This window comes from Acomys minous (assembly GCF_964271855.1).
Source record: "Acomys minous genome assembly, chromosome: 3".
In the NCBI taxonomy this organism is placed as follows: Eukaryota; Metazoa; Chordata; class Mammalia; order Rodentia; family Muridae; genus Acomys; species Acomys minous.
Window position 1 is genome coordinate 134,923,825 of NC_140485.1, and position 18,744 is coordinate 134,942,568.

General features: G+C 41.0%; 2 protein-coding genes across 2 annotated transcripts in view; one reads left to right on the forward strand and one right to left on the reverse strand.

Moving 5' to 3' along the window:
- NOX3 (NADPH oxidase 3) overlaps nucleotides 1-2,259 on the reverse strand; it is a gene marked incomplete at its 5' end in the record, with an annotated part of 58,841 nt that extends 56,582 nt beyond the window's left edge. The window contains 4 exons of the mRNA XM_084774516.1: nucleotides 85-169; nucleotides 1,316-1,426; nucleotides 1,542-1,637; nucleotides 2,212-2,259. Coding sequence (XP_084630642.1) covers nucleotides 85-169; nucleotides 1,316-1,426; nucleotides 1,542-1,637; nucleotides 2,212-2,259 — 340 coding nt within the window. The remainder of the gene's footprint in view (nucleotides 1-84; nucleotides 170-1,315; nucleotides 1,427-1,541; nucleotides 1,638-2,211) is intronic.
- Nucleotides 1-18,744, forward strand: part of LOC311593307 (endogenous retrovirus group K member 6 Gag polyprotein-like) — a gene marked incomplete at its 3' end in the record, with an annotated part of 427,545 nt that overhangs the window by 124,572 nt on the left and 284,229 nt on the right. The gene's annotated exons all lie outside the window — the stretch shown is intronic.

An 18,744-nucleotide genomic window follows, 5' to 3' on the forward strand; every position in this document is an offset into this window, starting at 1 on the left:
GCTTGGAGAAATTAAAAAAAAATCCACTTATAAAGTCAACCATGAGACAGTACCAAACCCATTAGAGAGTGAATGCGCCCTTACCTGCATTAACTGCTATCCCATAGGCAACGAGTTTGTGGAACTTGAGGTTTTTGTCTAGTTGCCTGCTCCATGGTCCTCTGCAGCACTAAAGTGTCAAATAAATAAATAAATAAATGAGTTAGGGAAATGGACACAGAGCTAACAGGGCCCTGAGACCTAAGAGGTTAAGACTCAGGCTCGACACACCTATATATAGCTTCAGGTGGGGGACAAAGGATTTAAAAGCTAGTGGTAGTTGACCACAACAAAACAAAGATTTTTTTTTTAAATTTTAGTCATTCTGCTGGAATTTCAGCTCAATCCAAATGTTGGAATTCTTAGGTTTCTGGCTATAACTCAAAGCTCTTTAGTAAACCTCATAGCCATAACTCAGTCAGATTGTTGAAAATAACTGCCACCCTGACCCATGTGTTTTGAATGACCTGACACTATTCATTATTACACAAGAAAGGACATTTTGCATCTATAAGTAATATTCATTAAGTTATGATTGTCCCACAATAAGGTGTGTCTTCTGATAAGGGTTATAGACACTCTTACTTTTCTGCGTGTTGTTTCCAATAATAGAGGAAAGCAGTAACTAGCGTAGAGGATACACTTAGGAGAGGGGTTGCCACTGACTGGTGTTAAAAATCACTAGATTCAATCTGGGTCCTGTGAATGTGGTTATGGTAGGAACTGGGTGTTTCCTGAGTGGCCCCTGACTCAGCGGTTTCTCTATTTCCCTTCAATCAGAAATGATTGTGGTTCCAACTGTTATAATCCTTTCAATGCCATGTAGGAAAAGTTGCATCCAGTGTCACAGAGAAAGTCAGTGCTGAAGAACCAAAGTCAAACGGGATGTACAGATTTTTTTCACTTTTAACTAGTATAAACACAGTTGCTGGGAGTTTAATAGGAAAATACATGTTTCGATCACACTTGTAGAAACTGTGTGCGTGTGTTACCTGATCTGTCACCATCTGCTTTATCCCCTTGAGCTAAGGACCCTTATTGAACTTAGAGTTAGGTTGGTGGTGATCGTCCTGTCTCTGTGCCCCAGCAGTGCTGGTGTTACAGACACACACAGTTGCATCACTGCATTTTACATGGATTCTGGGGATTTGAACTCATCTCCTAAGGCTTGATGGCAAGCACTCCTATCTGCTGGACCATCTTTCCAGCCTCCAGTTGCACTCATGTTAAGAACTGACAACAATTGCGCTTACTTAAAATATTTTACCATACTTACCATACTTGTTCCCCTCACCAGTGAAATGAAATTTCGGCTGACAGGTAGCAGAATTAGCATGCAGTTAAAATTCAGGCACACTGCAGATGCTCGGGCCCATGCCAGTGTAGACTGTCCGTAAGTTAGAAAAATAAAAAAGGACAGAGAGTGAAAACGTGGAAGCTTGGAAAAGCAGGATGAGTTTTCTTTTCTGAAACAATAACAGATTGTCATTAAATCTACTTACACCCAGAATAACTCGGGTATAAAAGAAAGCCTCCTCTTTTGCATACCAGCGGAACGTGTCAATAAACAGATAGACGTTTACTGCCAGCCATGAGAGCTAGGGCAAAAGGAAAGGAGACACAGTCAAAGCTATGGTCCACCACCTGACTCCGAATAACCTGGGGTTCTTCTTTTCAAAGGAAACGGAGAGCTTGTCAGTACTCATCAGAATTGCTCCATGTAGTTATTTCTTACAGAGTTGAGGTTAGCAGTGATTACAGATAAGAAGAAATGACTAACCTTGTTAAAGTTATTTTAAATACATGGGGTCAACTTCAAAGTGTTTACTGACAAGACCAGAATGTTCTCAGTCAACAGGAATTGACCATGGTGAGAAAAGGTAGGGCATCTGTAAAGTGCTCTAGGAAAATGACAGTCTCACAGGCTAATTCAAAGGCTTGATAGACAGATACACTTATACACCATGCAAAACAAGCTACTTGACTTAAAAAAACTTAAAAGCGAACCAAGTTGGAAAACAACTTTGCGTGATTCTATAAGGGGAAGTCCAATACATTCAATGAATGTTTGCTAACATGTTTTTCGTCTCATATCTAACGTAGACTTAAACCATTTTAGAAATGCCATCCTAAGAATGGGAGACTCTGGAAGCCAACAAGAGTGCTACTCACAACCACCACGATGGACACATTCTCGTTCAAAATCCAGCACACCGTCATGACACTTCTCCTCCTATCGAGACGCTATTCCTTTCAGATCCTATGAGCCCTGTGTTGTGAAGGGGTTTCGGTCTAGGTAGTTTTTGTCTGGGAGCACCTGTTGGGAGCAGCTCTCAAGAATTTCTAATTAAGGACTGAGTGCCAAGAGCACATCACGGAGCTGACATGCTTCACAACCTAGGTAAATACAAGTTTCTGTCTGCTGAGTCCCTTCTTCAAAGGAAAAGAAACGCATCTCATTAGATTGTCTTCTTGTCTGTGCCCAGTTCATCTTCTACATGATTACAGTCAGGACGACAATAAGTCTCTGTCCATATTAGAGAAATAACTCAATTTCTGGAGGCTGCTGGGTATATAAGCAAAGAATGTCCACCTAGTTCTCCCCCACGTTACTTGTTTCAAGTCTTTCCTCCTTCTCCAAGTCTTTCCAAAAATAAAAATAAAATAAAATAAAATAAACTCTCAATAGAGAGTGACAGCTAAGTAAATATGGACTGAACAGTTTTTCAGAATATTGTGAAAAAAGATTCTAAAATTCCCAGATAGAAAAACTCTTGTAAGCTTAAAAATGTGTTAATCAAAGTATAAAGTGCGTGTGTGTGTGTGTGTGTGTGTGTGTGTGTGTGTGTGTGTGTGACTGATGAGATAAAGATTCCACCCTACCTGGGGCGAACATCCATTGCTGTTCCCAGTGATTGTCATTCTCTGATTTTTATGTAAGATGTGGTTATTAAAAATAGTGATTGTGATGCTAAGACAAAGCGTTCTCCGAGATCAGACAAGAGCCGGTGGTACGGCTGTAGACGACAAAGCATTCTGAATTGAAGCAACTTTCTGGCTAATTCTGGCCCAGATTCTTTCTTTCTTTCTTTTTTTTTTTCTGCTCGGGGATTGGAGAGAGAGAGAGAGAGAGAGAGAGAGAGAGAGAGAGAGAGAGAGAGAGAGAGAGGACTTGCTGCTCTTCTAGAGGACCCAGATTCAACTCCCAGCACCCACATCATGACTCACAGCACTCTCTAACTCCACTTCCAGGGGATCAGGCACCCTCTTCTGGCTTCTGAGGGCCCCAGGCACACAGAGAGCTCACCGGCATACACATAGGCAAACTACCCATACATTAAATTAAAATTAAATAAAATCTTTTTTTACATAATTAAAAATAAGAGCTTTGAATCATTTGGAGAATTGCCCATGGCATTAGTAGTTTTGTAAGGTTAATTTGTTTAGTTGTAATGGTAGGATTTTTTGTTTTGTTTTGTTTTTCTGACACAAGGTTTCTCTGTGTAGCCTTGGCTGTCCTGGACTTGCTTTGTAGACCAGGCTGGCCTCGAACTCACAGAGATCCACTAGCCTCTGCCTTCCTGAGTGCTGAGACTACAGGCGTGAGGAACCTAGTAAGTGTGATAACTGTAAACTTCTGTTGACTTGCACTTACCTAGGTACTTAGTTAAGGACTTTTGAATATTTATTGTCCAATTAAATTATGCATTGATTCTAAGAGGTAGCTATCCTAAACATTGCTGCACGAATGTGGGAGAAGGTCAAATGTCAAATGATGTAAGCTAGTGAAAGGATGATTGAGACATGATTTTGATTCTGATCTTAGCATTTTCATTTTCAACCGTAACCATGTGAAATATTAATATTCAGATCTTTGTATTAAAACACTACTACAAAGATACAAATGTCATGCCTACAAACCAGACATATTTAAGTTATAGGACTCTATTTTAATTTATTTATTATAAGTAATTAAATTGTTATATGTGATTAGGTGTTCTCTGTCTTCCATATGCTAGTGAATAATTGAAACTTGCATAAATAAATACTTGAAGGAGAGATAACCTGTTTTTTAGGATCCCAAGTGTGGGATTGGAATGGTTTTGTGAGAAAACAGGTGATGTTAATTCACTCGAAGACCAACCGCCTCGTGTGGGAGCTTGATTGTTGCCAGCTGAAAAGATCCCTTGAACAGACTCTGGGAGGACATATATAAATGAGCCCAAAACTGGAGGCGGGGCCTTTTGGAGACTTGGGATAGTTTTGGCTGCTCATTGCTCCACTTTGAGATGCTCCTAGAGAGAACTGCTTGAGGGAAGGCTTCGGGGCTCCGGCTCCTGCTGAGGTTCCGTGTTCTGGTTACTCCAGGTTCCAGCAGAAGAAATCCTGCTGATTACGCCAGGAGAATCGTTCCTCGGAACTGATATCCTTATGGTTTTGTTATTGTGTCCATTAATCCTCATTTCCTATTGTTTTGGTTAGTCGGGTTATAAGTGACATATACTCAGTTAATAAGTTGTAATAAAATATATTGGTTAAGGAAATTGAGTCAACAAATACTCCTTGTGCTAATCATTATTTTTTATTTTATAAATTGAGGTGCTTTGACAGGCTTGTTATGGTCTTGACAGTTCCTCTGTACTTTATGGAAATTTGATTTTCAGTGACATGGGGTTGAGAGGCACAAAGGTCAATGATATAGTCAATGATCAATGACTAAATGATGCTATGGGTCAGTGTCGTGTTTCTAAAAGGAAAAATTCACCCCCCCCTCCCTACCCCGACCCCTCTCCTCCTCACCTTTCTACCGTGGGCCGATGGGGCAATCTCCCTCTTCAGATGTTGGTGCCTTGACCCTAGACTTCGTAGCCACTACACTGTGAGGGAGCACATGTCTGCAGTGTAAGTTTGTAACGAGGGATGGAAGCGCTCATGTTAGAACTCTTAACTAACTCCTAACAGGGCTTGCAATTTCCTACGATTGCTAACAGCTTACCTTGTGGTATTTCTTGATGGAAACCAACCGCCCCACAGTTCATAAACTCGGCTATCCCCTCCCCTCAACCTCTCATATACCAAAGCGACTTCTTTGTACTAATTCAACCCAGGGCCAGATGTACAGGCAGACTACCCAAGGCCCAGGGTCTGACGAAGTGGGGAGAGCCATCAGATCGTAGGCTGGCTTAGCTGCTCATGGGGCCTTGCCCTGTGTGAAATCTACAGTGAAGGCCCTGGTCTGCATTTTCTTCCTTGCTCCTTTCGCCTTCTGAAAGTGTGTTTTGTCTCCTGTTCCCCACATGGCTCCGAGTGATAAAGTTTACCCCCTTCTATTTGGAGATTGTAAATACGAATCTTAGTCCAAGATCGATGTTTCTGTGTCATCTTGGCAATCTAATCCAAAGAAGTCTAAGGATCTAAAAACATCTATATGTCTAACCATTCAGGACTTTGTTCATGCATGTGACGATAAATGGAAAAACTTTTTACGGATCACCTAGCCCAACCCCTAGTAAGCTTCAGTTTCTACGTTTATTGAAAGGATTAAAATAGCGCCCCCTTGTGGAGTCAATCCTGCTTCTTCCTCATTCTCAGTCATACACAAGCACTCAAACATTGTAAGCAAGGTATTTCTTTTGGAGAAATCTGGTATGTAGCAGCAAAGAAACTGTCAAATTCACCTCTTCTTAAAAAGATACATTAACTTAAAATATTTTTTCTCTGTGGAGATATAGATAGGCATTGGTGTTTGGGGCAGCATTTGCTTGAGATTAACAGTGAGCTAGGATCTTCAGGTGCTTCTTCAATAATGAGCAATATGGGTCTGGAGAGATGGCTCAGTGGTTAAGAGTAATTGCTGCTCCTGTGAAGGATCCAGGTTCAGTTCTCAGCACTCATACGGTGACTCACAACTACCCGCAAATCCAGTTTCAGGGGATCTGAAATATCTTTTGGTTTAGTTGGGTTCCCACATGGACACAGGGCACAAAAACCCCACACAGGCGCGCGCGCGCGCGCGCACACACACACACACACACACACACACACACACACACACACACAAAACTTTCTTTTAAACTTAAAAACTTATAAGATTCTTCATATTCATTTTAAGCCAATAATCTTCCATGATTAAATGATTTGTTATTTTTGAAATGTTTAGGATTTACATATCTTAGAGGCCTTATTCACTTAGACTATGAATGTTAAATCAGAAGGAATACTCACAGGTTTTATATTAGCTTCAGTTTCAGTGAGTACAAGGGTTGGCTTTTCTAGCCTTCTGAGCGCCTTATGCAAAGTTACAATTAATATACCCAATGGTCTTGGTGGTGGGGACACAGCTGCCTCTCAAGAGACACATTCTGCTTGTCATAGATGGTTTGGATCTCAAATGTTCCTTAAAGGGCACACATGAAAGGCTTGGTCGTTATCTGAAGATGATCTTCAGGATATGGGTCTGAGAAGACCAGACACTTGAAGTAGATGTGGGGACCACAGCCTCTTCCTTTTTGCCTAACGGCTACTATGACGGGAACTGACCACTCCATCATGTGGTCCCACCACAGCCATCTGTCTCAGCCCAGGCCTGAGGCACAGGACCAAATGAGTGCAGACTGAGTCATCCAAGTGATCCCAGACAATACATAATGGATTGTGTGTTAAAAATACAGCTATCATCCCTTTCGGAACACAAAAATGGTTAACGGTCATATTGTGAAGGCGCTAACTCAGGCTTTAACTTAAGGATTATCTTCATAATCCTTCTTCTGTAGAACGTGTGATCATTTTAGTTCACTTACATCAAGGAGCAAACCATATTCTAAATTATATTTAATTCTAAATGACATGCAAATTCATTCAGAACTCAACAATTTTTTGTGCAATTGATGAAAATACATTTTTGAAATTTTCACGTTTAAGAATAAGCTGATTACACCTCTGGATTAGAACCAAGCCTTATACAACACCAGACATCATGCCTTGTATATCACACATAAAAGTTCAAGTTGCTGCAGACTCAATCTACGAGGACTTCCGCAGAAACACTTAGTTTTCCAGAATGAGTCATGAAGGTGTGACCACTGCTTCCCAGCTAACCTGCTGCAAGCACGAGGACGCACACCCCCTCCCCCCGCCCCCCAAACATGCCTTGGCTTATACTTCCAAGAAGGCGTTTGTACAGGGCACACTTTACATAGAGCCTTTGAGTAATTTTCAGAGAACTGGGGACGAAGTCAGCAGGAACCAAGCTGCGCAGAATCTGGAGATAGAATGCGTGTGCTCGGACCTGGAACTACTTAAGAGGAAACGGTTTCCATTGCTAAAAGTGAGCACCACCTTGTTCCTCAGGGATCTCCAAACAGAGAAGGTGTAGCCTGAGCTGATTAGTTACTGCTTAATGAAGCGCTCGCCTGGATTGGCCTTTCCAGGCCACCACACAGGAGGACAGACAGTATTGGAGTATTGCTCCTCTGTAAAGCTCACACCGGTGAAGGCTCTTCCGTGATATGTGCAGGTGGCTTGTGAGACAGGGTCTCACGGTACACAAGCTGCCCTCAAACTCCGCATTATCCTGCCTCCAACTCCTGTGTGCTGAGATGACAAGGGTGTGGTAGCCATTTGCACAATTTATGCGGAGCTGCAGTTTGAAGCCAGGGGTTTTAGCATGCTCAGCAAGGGTTCCGTGAAGCCAACGACATCTCCAACCCTAACAATTCTTCTGAAGTGGAAAAAAAAATAAAAGCAGGAAAAAGAACAATGTTTACAAAGGCAGATTAATTGTTTTTTATATCTGAATGCAAACTCTATATTAACCGTGCTATGTTCCTGGGATTAATTTAATCCATTGTATTTTAGCTCTTTTCAGTCATTTAGTTGGTTCCTTAACCCAACAAAGAAACACTTTGACCCTCCAGGTCAGGATTGATCACCTAATAGTTTGACAAATTCCAGGTTCCCTGCAGATGGAGCATAAAATAGCATTGCCAGATTATCTCTAAGAGTCAAACACCTTCTAGCTTTTTTCTAAATGCACGTGTCAGCATCTAAATATTAAGGTGAAGAAGGATGGAAAACTAAAGGAAAAAAGTAAACACATACAACCCCTAACCCTTACACAATAATTTTAAGGATCATTTATTATGGTAATTATATAATTATATTGCATAAATTATGTATTGGATAAAATTTACTTTTAAAGGAAAAGCAGAATAAAAAATGTAAAGGATACATATCAATATATAAGTGATTTTAAAATAAAATTTAAGTGTCACAATATCCCAACTTTTGCTGAATTGTGTGTATTATGTTTGTATTCCAGGAAACATGCCTTCTCTTAATATAATTCTTTTTTTTTTTTTAAGATTTATTTATCTATCATTGTGAATACAGTGCTCTCTCTGTCTGCATATACACCCGTAGGCCAGAAGAAGGCATCAGATCACATTATAGATATTTGTGAGCCACCATGTGGCTGCTGGGAGTTGAACTCAGGACCCCTGGAGGAGTAGTCAGTGCCCTTAACCTCTAAGCCATCTCTCCAGTTCCTCTTAGTATAATTCTTAAGTGCCTTGTATCACTACCAGTTTAACTCACAATTCTAAGGTCAAGGCTACATTCTTCACCTGTGTCATAACTTTTTACTTCATCTCATGGTCACAATTCCATTTGGAAAAGTGTGCTGAGATCGCACACATACGTAGAGTGCAGGTGTGTGGTCTGCCTTTCTTGAGCTAGATGGAAAGATGACAGATATGTGTGCAAAAAGTAAAGACTCAGGTGGAGGCACCCTGCATGGGAAAGATCACACCTGGGACCTCCAGACGAACCCCACAAGCCTCTCTCTGGTCGGCTGGGCCCAGAGAGTCTCAACTTCACCGGCGTGCCCCTTTCTCATCTTCATCTTCCTACATTTGCAACCGGTTCCTTCTTTCTATTAATCATGTCTCTAAAACGATTCTTGAAGTTGCTTGGGGAGCCCTGACGTGAGGGCTCCTGAAGTTCCCGGCGCAGGACCACAGAGTGACTAATTTATCATTTCTTGTTCTAAACTAAGTGGCCCTGTTTGAGCTGCTTGGCTTAGAAATGTGGTTAAAGACGGGACTCGCCTCTTTAATCTTACCGTGCACAGCACACATCAGACACCGCTTAGTGTTAAATAATAAATACAGGACCACGTTTGTTTCTTTGCTTCTTAGCACACAAGACAAATCCCCACACAGATGCGGTGACAGGAAGTTCCTAGCAGCCAGTGGCTTTCATTAAAGTTTCAAAATGAAAGGGAAGTCTGCCTTTCTAGACTGAGAATTATTTGACTTCGGAGTTCAGGCAAATGCAAGGATCTGAAGAAGGCCAGCCTAGAAATTCCTCCTTTGCACACCCAAGCTGTTCTTCCTTTCAAAAGTCAAAGTGGATGCCAGAAATCCATAGATTTCATTTTTCAAGATGAACATTCATATTTGAACATATTTCAAGCCAGATGGTTTACAGTTCATGTATTTGTTGGCGTTTTCCTGCCACAACAACTAAATATTGAAGACACATATTTGTGATGAGGAGAGCACTTCCAACCATCCCGTCCTGCTGCTCTCCCATGCTGTGTGCCCACTCACCCCCCACACCCCCCCCCAGCCTTCTTCCACAGTGTGCTGCCACTGCGGAAGCGCCATCAGGTCCAACAATGAATTACGTCCCTTTGATTTAATAGGCAGGGGAGAAGCGAAGTAACACAAAACACCCCCCCCCCACACCTCCCACAAAGACATATTTCTTATGGCAGCTATGAATTTTCTGGTAGCAAATAAGAAAGCAAATGAACAACTATTGAAATACTCTGTTCTCACCATCCATTTAGACAAGCTGGAAAGTTTACTTTTAATCCTAGTGCTTTGTAAGTGGGTTTTTGCCAAACTGTGAGGCTGTTTGATCAGGGTTTAGATGACAACAGGGAATTCAAATAAAGGTTACTTTAAAAAAAAATCATCAAGAATAAAAATATCAGCTGCAGAAAGCATCGTGCATTTGTATTGCAGGATGGGGTCGTCACTCACCAGGTTGGCTGGGACCTGTCTTCCAAGATGAATGCCTTCATTTCTCCCGTTGTCATCACATGTACAATTTGTTATTATTCTGCCTGACTCTTAATATCTGTATTATTAGAATTTAAAGGTTCCTCCTTGGTGACAAAGACCCACTAGAAGACTGAATGAAAGTAACATACTTTTTAAAAATGGGGGAAAAGCATATCATTGCCATTAAACTTGTCATCCCTTGACACAGGGCACATATACAGAAAACCACATGTTAGCATTTTCCTTAGAGATGGTGTACAGAGCACACGGTTTGAATGAAAGTTGCCCCGAATCAGGATTTGGAAGAACCGAGTGAAGCCTCAGGGCTTGTGTAGTGCCAGGGAGCCAAGGCACCGAGTGTAGGTTGTCTTTCTGATCAGTGAAGAAATGGCACTAGAGCCCGGTAGGTAGTCCATCCTGTGTCGTTTTCTGCTGAAATAGGCCCAACAACTTTTTTCATTTACTTGCAGTCTAACATGTACACAGACGAGACATGGGCAAGAAACACAATCCTGGTCCCAGGCTACGGAGCCTGGGAAGTGCTCATGGGAAAGATGCACTACTCTCCAGTGAGCCAGAGAAGAGATATTTGGGAAGGTCTTCTTGGTGCCAAGTATTTCAGATCTCTAATAGTGAAGCTAGGTCACAGTTGAGCTTCATGGCCATGGTGCCCAACGCCTAGTCCGGGATGTCCTGCCTGGATTTGCTATTTTAAACACAGACTCTGTGGAGCCTGATGACATCTCCCTTACCTCCTGCTTTGATTAGCATGATGAGACTTTATGATGGCCTGGCTGATTAACTTAGGCCAATAGAGAAAAAAATGTTTTCCAAATGACAGGGCTATTTAGCTGAGCTTCAGTGCCCTGGAAAGACAGGATGAGCCATCCTCAGCTCTGCTTTCCTTCTCTGGCAGTGTTGCTCTTTAGAGAGATTGTAAGCCAAAATTCAAACTTTGAAAAGTTCTATCTAAAATGTGAGTTTTCCCAAGGGAGGAATAAGATTTTGCGAGACAATTGACCTGAAGAAATTCCTTCTCTCTGAAGGATAATTTAAAACTAAACCTTATTTTTCCTACCTTTATGTTTTTAACAATTCTTTTGGCAAAGAGGAAGAAGTATTGTCATTGCACAAGACCAAGTTACAGTGCAGTTTAGAGAATGAATCTTCAACAAGGAATTGGAGTCCTATAATTATGTTGCCACTGGAGTGTGTTACAGTCCCTTTTGATGCCTGGTTTTATTTCTGCCTCCTTTCCCAGGTGCTCGAAACTGTCCCAGCCAATTTAATTATTACAGGATCATTGGAGCCACAAAAGCTACTGCTCATAGCTGTAGCCCTTGTGTTTTTCTCTCTAAAGTCTCTTCCAGGAAGTGAGGCACAGGTAGAACCTCAATTCATTTATTTAATTCATTTATACTTATTGTAATTTCAAGAAAATTGAAAGTCATAGGACAGTCTAGAAAAGTCAGATGAGAGAATTAGCCTCTCTCAGGGATGAGTTTCCTTATTGTTTGTCCAATACAGAGTGGGCTGGTCACCTTTGAAACCATACATGTACCACCAAGAAATAGTTTCAGCAAATTGTGTGTGTGTGTGTGTGTGTGTGTGTGTCCATTGTAAATATTAATATTCAAAGAAAAAGAGAATGTCAACTAGAGAGTGAGGGGCCATGGGAAGGGTTTGAGAAAGGGTAAGGGAGAGGGACAAGATACAGGAAAGGAAGGGGGAGAAACTGATAAAATTATATTTCAATTAAGAACGTAATTCAAAAAGTAAAACTCAGAAAAAAAAGAATAGATGGTGGATAGTGCCCTTTTGACTCTGAATTCTGCTGGGAAGCCTACTGGAGGCACCTCCCACTTGGAAGACATCAGCAAGGAATATAATTGTACAGTTGTGGGGGTGGGGGGTAGGGCGGGGGTGGGAGGTGGGGGTAGGGGTGGGGAACACCACAACGTGAGAGAACAATTAAAGGGAGTCGCGGCATCAGGGAGGTTGCGAACTGGAAACGCAAGCTTTTCTGTAAGATTTCTGTCCCTGAACTAACTTGAGCCTATACTGGAAGACGCTTAAAGGAGCAGCTGTAGCTCAAGGAGTAGCAGTGCCACAGGGGCTGCAGTGAGAGATGAGGAGGGCCTCAGCACTAAACATTCATTTGAATTAAATCAGGAAGAAGAGGTGCGAGATGGAGTCTGGGAGCGGCAGGAGCAAGAGTGGAGCATGGGAGAAAACAGTGGAGAGGAAGCAGGGAGGGGAGGCGTTGGTATTGAGGGCTCTTACGGTTTTCTTAAGTACTTCTAAAAGGTTACTACAAAGATCAGCGCTTCAAACAGAAGTTTGTTTGTCTTCAAATCTGTTCTAGAGATTTGAAACCCAGCATGAAGGCAGTAGCGGGATTGGTTCTGGCCGCTGGCGGAGAATCTCTTCCGTGTGTGTGTGTGTGTGTGTGTGTGTGTGTGTGTGTGTGTGTGTGTGTGTGTGTGTGCGCGCGCGCGCGCGCGCTTTCTCAGTTGCCGACCATCTTGGGTTTCTCTTGTGTCGTAGCTAGTTTTGTGTTGCTGTGACAAAAACCTCCTATATAATCCACTTATGAAGAAGAAACGGTTACTTCAGTGTATGGTCATTCGGCCTCGCCACTTTGGGGTGTGGCATCGTCTTCATCATGGCAGTGGGGACATGGAGTACAGAGGTCTGTTTACTTCGTTGCTGCTAAGAAAGACAGAGTGAGAGAGAAAGGCAGACAGACACAGACACAAACCTAGGGGAGAGGGAACCAACCAAGCTTCTGTTATCCCTTCCAAGAGCACACTGACCTAACTTTCTTCTAGTAAGGCCCCACCAGCTAAAACTCCTGCGACTCCCACTTGTTCCAGCAACCAAACTTTTGGTACTGTGTTTTTTGGACCGTAAGACTCACTTCCTCCCAAAAAGTAGGGGTGGAGGATTAAGGTACACCTTATGGTCCAATTTCTGTTTTTACTGTTTTTCTTGTTTTACTGCTCTAAAAACTGGGTGTCCCTAATGGTCAGTTGTGTCTTATAGTCTGAAAAATATGGTATATAGGCCTTTCGGGGACTCTTGTAGTCTGACATTTGTTTTGTCACCTGTTTCTTCATACATCCCACATCTTTCTTCGTATCTCTTTGCCTTCTGTTTTGTCTTTTGTGGAGTTGTTGCTCACAATGCTGAAGTTTCCCTTAGCCCAGAATGGCCTTACATTGAGATATCTTCATTGTAACTGCACAGATCCTTTTCCCAAACAGGATCGTCTCCGGATACTCCCAGTGGACATATCACTGGGGAACCATAACCCACGAGAGTCTTGCAAGAAAGGAATAAACAAACATTAGGTCTGTAACTGGACACATATTCAGAGACCAAAGACCAAGACGACCTAGTCCACATCAGTCAGCTAGGAGGTCAAGGCACCTGCAGTCTGCTGAGCAGCTGTACCAATGACCTCATCTGTGGGGCATCCCCTGCTTGGCTCTAGGACTGTGGAACAACCTTACGCTCACTTTTTAATTTTGGAAGGAAAGTTGGAGCTCTAGAACTTGGCATGTAATCAACTCAATGTTCAGTTTTGGGGGAAAATAAATGAAAAAAATATATAAATTGGACATCACAACATGAGCCCAAGAGACACATGTATTAGCTAGAAATGGCTTATTGACCTCCAGTTTCGGACAACCACCCTAAGAGCATGAAACACGGAGGCACTGGCTACCCGAGTGCTGTAGCTAAAGACTGTCTAGGGGCCGGGGCAAAGGACAAACTGAAATGAGTGAGTTCAGAAGTTAGGCACACAGTAGGAAGTTATTGTAACAGACCAGGAAAGAATCTATGAAAGTTAGTTCCAAGATTGACAGTCTCTAATTCGTTCCCAAGCCCGTGTGGGTGCTTACTTAATGAAAATATAAATTACAGGACATGTAACAAACTATAAGAAGAGATAATACAATTTACATTTGCAAATTTTTTCCTATGAAACTATTTGAAATATCAAAGACTTATTTTTCCCTTTCAAGAACCAGATCTAACAGCTACCATTCTGCATTCATTTTCAAATGAAAAATATAAGTCTATACATAACTAATTAAATTAATATAGCTTATTATGACAAAAATAATTTCTTTTAACTTTGTAGACAGCACCACGTTTTATATTAAGCTGTTAATACTCATAACCATATGATTTCAAAATCAGCCAAGCTTGAAAAATTATTGTCTCTGACATTCCCAATGATCAAAGCAACCTCAATTATAATATTATATTAACTAAGCTAAAAAAATAGTATTAAAATTTCTAACCTTTCTGAACTGTAATTAGTCATCTAACTATGTATCCAAATTTATTTGATATATTTGCATAGTTAATTAATTATAATTTATTTAAAAGTCTTCCATTTATAAAACTTTGCTCTCCTTAGCCTATGAATATAATTACAAAGGTATGAACTTAATTTTTAAATATCTTCTTTAAATTGTGCTAAGATTTATATATAAGGCAGAGAAAAATTGTTCTATGAATATAATTTTTTTCTTCCTTAAAAATTTATACCTTTAAAAAGGGACCAGGGGCTGGGCACAGTGGCCCATGCCAGGGAGGCAAAAGCAGGTGGAACTCTGGGAGTTCAAGGCCAGCCTGATCTACAAAGTGAGTCCAGGAAAGCCAAGGTTCACAGAGACATTCTGTCTTGAAAAGCTGCCGCCATCATCATCATCATCATCATCATCATCATCATCATCATAAAAATTAACAATAAAGGCCTAGAGAGATGGCTCAGCAGTTAAGAGCACTGTCTTTTCTTCCAGAGGTCCCGAGTTCGATTCCCATCAACTGCATGGTAGCTCACAGCCATCTGTAATGTGATCTGATGAGATCACATTACCAAAACCTACTTCTGAGTTGTTAGGATGGCACAGCCCTGAGAGTCTGACAAGCTCTCTGACCTCAAGCACCCTTACTTACATACTTGCCCACCCACCCACTCACATATACTTCTAATTAAAATAAAATACCTAAAGATGACTTCTGAACCCCAGATGAACCCTTTTAAACCTGCGGGATAAGTACTTGAAAGGCAACATTCTGCACCACACAAAGCCACATTCTCCGGACCTCAGTAAAGCTTTGCCTCTGGGCAGGTGAAAGCTTAAATATTTTGCTCAAGGTCAAAACTTGATGGAACAGAAATTATACATCCTTCGAAGCAGCTACCAGAAATGGAATTGGATGAGCCCAGTGGTTTAGAAAAACTGCATGAAGTTGGGCTGCGAGGTAGAAAACGGGGCTGGTTTTTCAGATGTTTGTAATCGCTACAGTACCTGCATGAGGGCATCTTGTAGACTTCACTTTGTTCTGAATGCTGTGAATATACGCGTGGAAGCCCACCTTTCGAGACTTCTGGTCATGGTTATAGCCTTAACAGATTCAGGGAACGTCACTACAACTTAAAATGCATGGAATGAAAATGATATCTTCCCTATGACTGTGACTGAGGGGGACCTCCTCCCCCTGTATATGCTCATAGGATATTAAGTCTCTTCTTGGTAGCCTGCTATCCTTCCTCTGAGTGCCACCAGGTCTCCCCATTCAGGGGACATGGTCAAATATGAGGCACCAGAGTACGTGTGAAAGTCATATCCCACTCTCCACTCAACTGTGGAGAATGTCCTGACCATTGGCTAGATCTGGGTAGGAGTTTGAAGTTTACAGCCTGTATTGTCCTTGGCTGGTGCCATAGTTTGAGTGGGACCCCTGGGCCCAAATCTGCCTATCATAATGTTCTACTTGTAGGCTTCTAGGATCTCAGTCACAGTCATAGAGGAGGGGAGTAAGGGGAAAATGGGAGGGAGGGCAGAATGGGAAGATACAAGGGAGGGGGATAACCATTGAGATGTAATATCAATAAATTAATAAAATAAAAAAAGAAAACAATATCTTCAAATATTGAGAAAGATAGAGCCCAATCCACAGAAATGAAGAATGCTAGTTGCTCAAAGGAAGATGCTATAGAAAATAGCAGTAGTGGGTGGGGCTCTGAGAATGAAATGCCCACATGGAGATGTGCAGACACACTCCAGACATGGTAGCAGGCTTTCTGCTACAGCCGTCTGCTGTCTGCTGATGGCACAGTACCACGGACTGTGTAAGGTCTGATGAAAGCAAAGGTGCGTTGACTTACCAAAGGTTATGTATGAAGCCTCGCCTGCTGAGGGATGAGGAGTTGTGTGTGTGTGTGTGTGTGTGTGTGTGTGTGTGTGTGTGTGTGTGTGTGTATGTGTGTGCCCTGTGTGTTATTTCTTCAGGTCTCTCTCACTTCATATGAGCTTCAAAGATTCAACCACAGGGCCTTTGCCACAGTGACTTTATATAATTTAATCATCTTTCAAAGGCTTCATTTCTATGCAATATACTCAGATTGAATCTCCTCCTTTTCCTTTTATTGAAAATAGATTTTTTTCCTCATAATATATCCTGATTACAGTTTTCCCGCCCTCTGCTTCTCCCAGTTCTTTCCACATCCCTTCCCATGCACATCCACCCCTTTTCTGTCTCTCACCAGGAAAAAAAAACCAGGCTTCTAAAAAATAATGATAAATTAAAATATAATAAGATAAAACAAAAACTAACACATTGGAATAGGACAAAGCAAACAAATAGAAAGAAGAGAACCCAAGAAAAGGTACAAGAAGTAGATATACATGTGGAAAGGCCCTTGTTGCACACTGAATAACTCCACTAAAACACCAAACTGGGAGCCATGATATACATATATGACCTTTAGGATAAAAAGAGAAAAAATGTAAGCAAAATAAAAATAAAAAGATAAATTTAAATAAATAAAGTATAAAGAAAGGAAGGAAAGAAGGATTGTCAAGTTAGCCTTTAAATGTTTAGAAATGGTAGAGCATTAACTACACAGGAGTTATGTATACCAAGTTATTTTTAACTTTTGTGTATACTGTGGCACACACACACTTGCATGTGCATCTGTGCCACAGCAAACTTGTGGAGGGCAGGAGACAAGATGCTGGAGTCAGTTCTGTCCCTCCACCATGTCGTTCTGGGGGTCACAGTTAATCACATTTGGCTTGGCGGCAAGCCCTTTTTTCTGTGGTGCCGTTTTACCAGTCCCCTGAAGTTCGTTTTAGTGGTAATTTATTTACATTAGATATATTTTTTGTAAGGCAAAAAGAAGTAAAAACATTTTTAGTGGTGATATTATTCTAAGTGCTGCATGTGTTGAAGGATAAAGAAAATAAGTATTTGTATTATTGTCATTGAGCACAAAGGTTTTCAGTGTTGGGAGAAAGGATAAAGGTCTGAGATTAGTGAAGCTTAGCAGAAACTCTGTAATTATGGGTTTAATTAGAATTATCAGTGAAAAGCATGGCATACTTTATCTAAGAGGTTATTTTCTAGTTAAGTTTATGGAAAAGTTCTAAAAAAATATGACATCCAAGTATATATGGGTCATGATCTTCTCTTGGCTCAGGCTGTGTTTCTAAATGTCATTTATTATAAACACCATGAGTCCATGGGGGAGGGTGTTGGAACAGGTGATTCATAACTAATTTAAATAATTATAAATGTATTTATAACTTAAAATCAAAATAATGAATAATTCCTGGTTACATCTGAAACTAAGATAGCCACTATAGGACTACAAGTCTCATGTGAAGGTCATTTAGGACCAGCATGGAGAGGTTGTCACTGGTCAGAGGTGACAACTGGAGGTTTGAACATGACCATAGCAGGTTCGTGAAAGTGCATGGTTCCCTAAAGACACTCAAAATGAACACTTCAGTTAGAATGTGTGAGGCTGTCGAGGCACCAACTAATCCGTTTACAAATGAGTAAATAAGAGAAGAAAGCATGCACGTGGACTTTTAGCTCCATCTTTCTGATCCAGCTGCTCCTAGGGTGATGCTATAATTAATAAAGAGGACATTTTCTTTTTGAAGCTGTGTGTACAAGCTTGGGATTCAAAGCAACGTGAAAGCTAAGACACTGTCTCACCTCTAAACCCAACCCAAACTGGTAAATGCAGGTGGTCTAGCACCACTGGCTTCTGGCGACACACACTATGTTCTGTATGACCAGACAGTACAGATGTTTTTGTGCTGTTTAGCATCATAGACTATTTTTTTTTCTAAACAAAATATAGACACTTCATTTGATCAGGCTCATAGACCTAAGCAATAAGTTTCAGGAAACATTGGGTATAGGTGAATATTTGTATTGTCATGGGGAAAGAGAGTTGTCAAGTGTTGGGGAAAAGGGTATAGCTTTGAAAATAATTAAGCTAAGCAGAAACTCAGTAATTATTTAGATTTAGAGTTGTCAGTAAAAGGATACAACACATTTTATATAAAAGGGATTAGTTTTTAGAATTCTGTTACATAGTGTACTTGGACCAAGTGATTTTCTGATGGACCACCAACTCAACTCAAGCAACAAGTCAAAAATTGGAAGACAGTAATGGATGGATAGAAACTTAGGAAGACTTAGGCAGTTATAGTATATGGACCTTAGTAAAAGTCCCAAATATAAAACTTCAAAACATTTTGAGATAGTAAGGAAAATTCAACATTAAATGGATGTGGTTATATTACGAATTTTATAT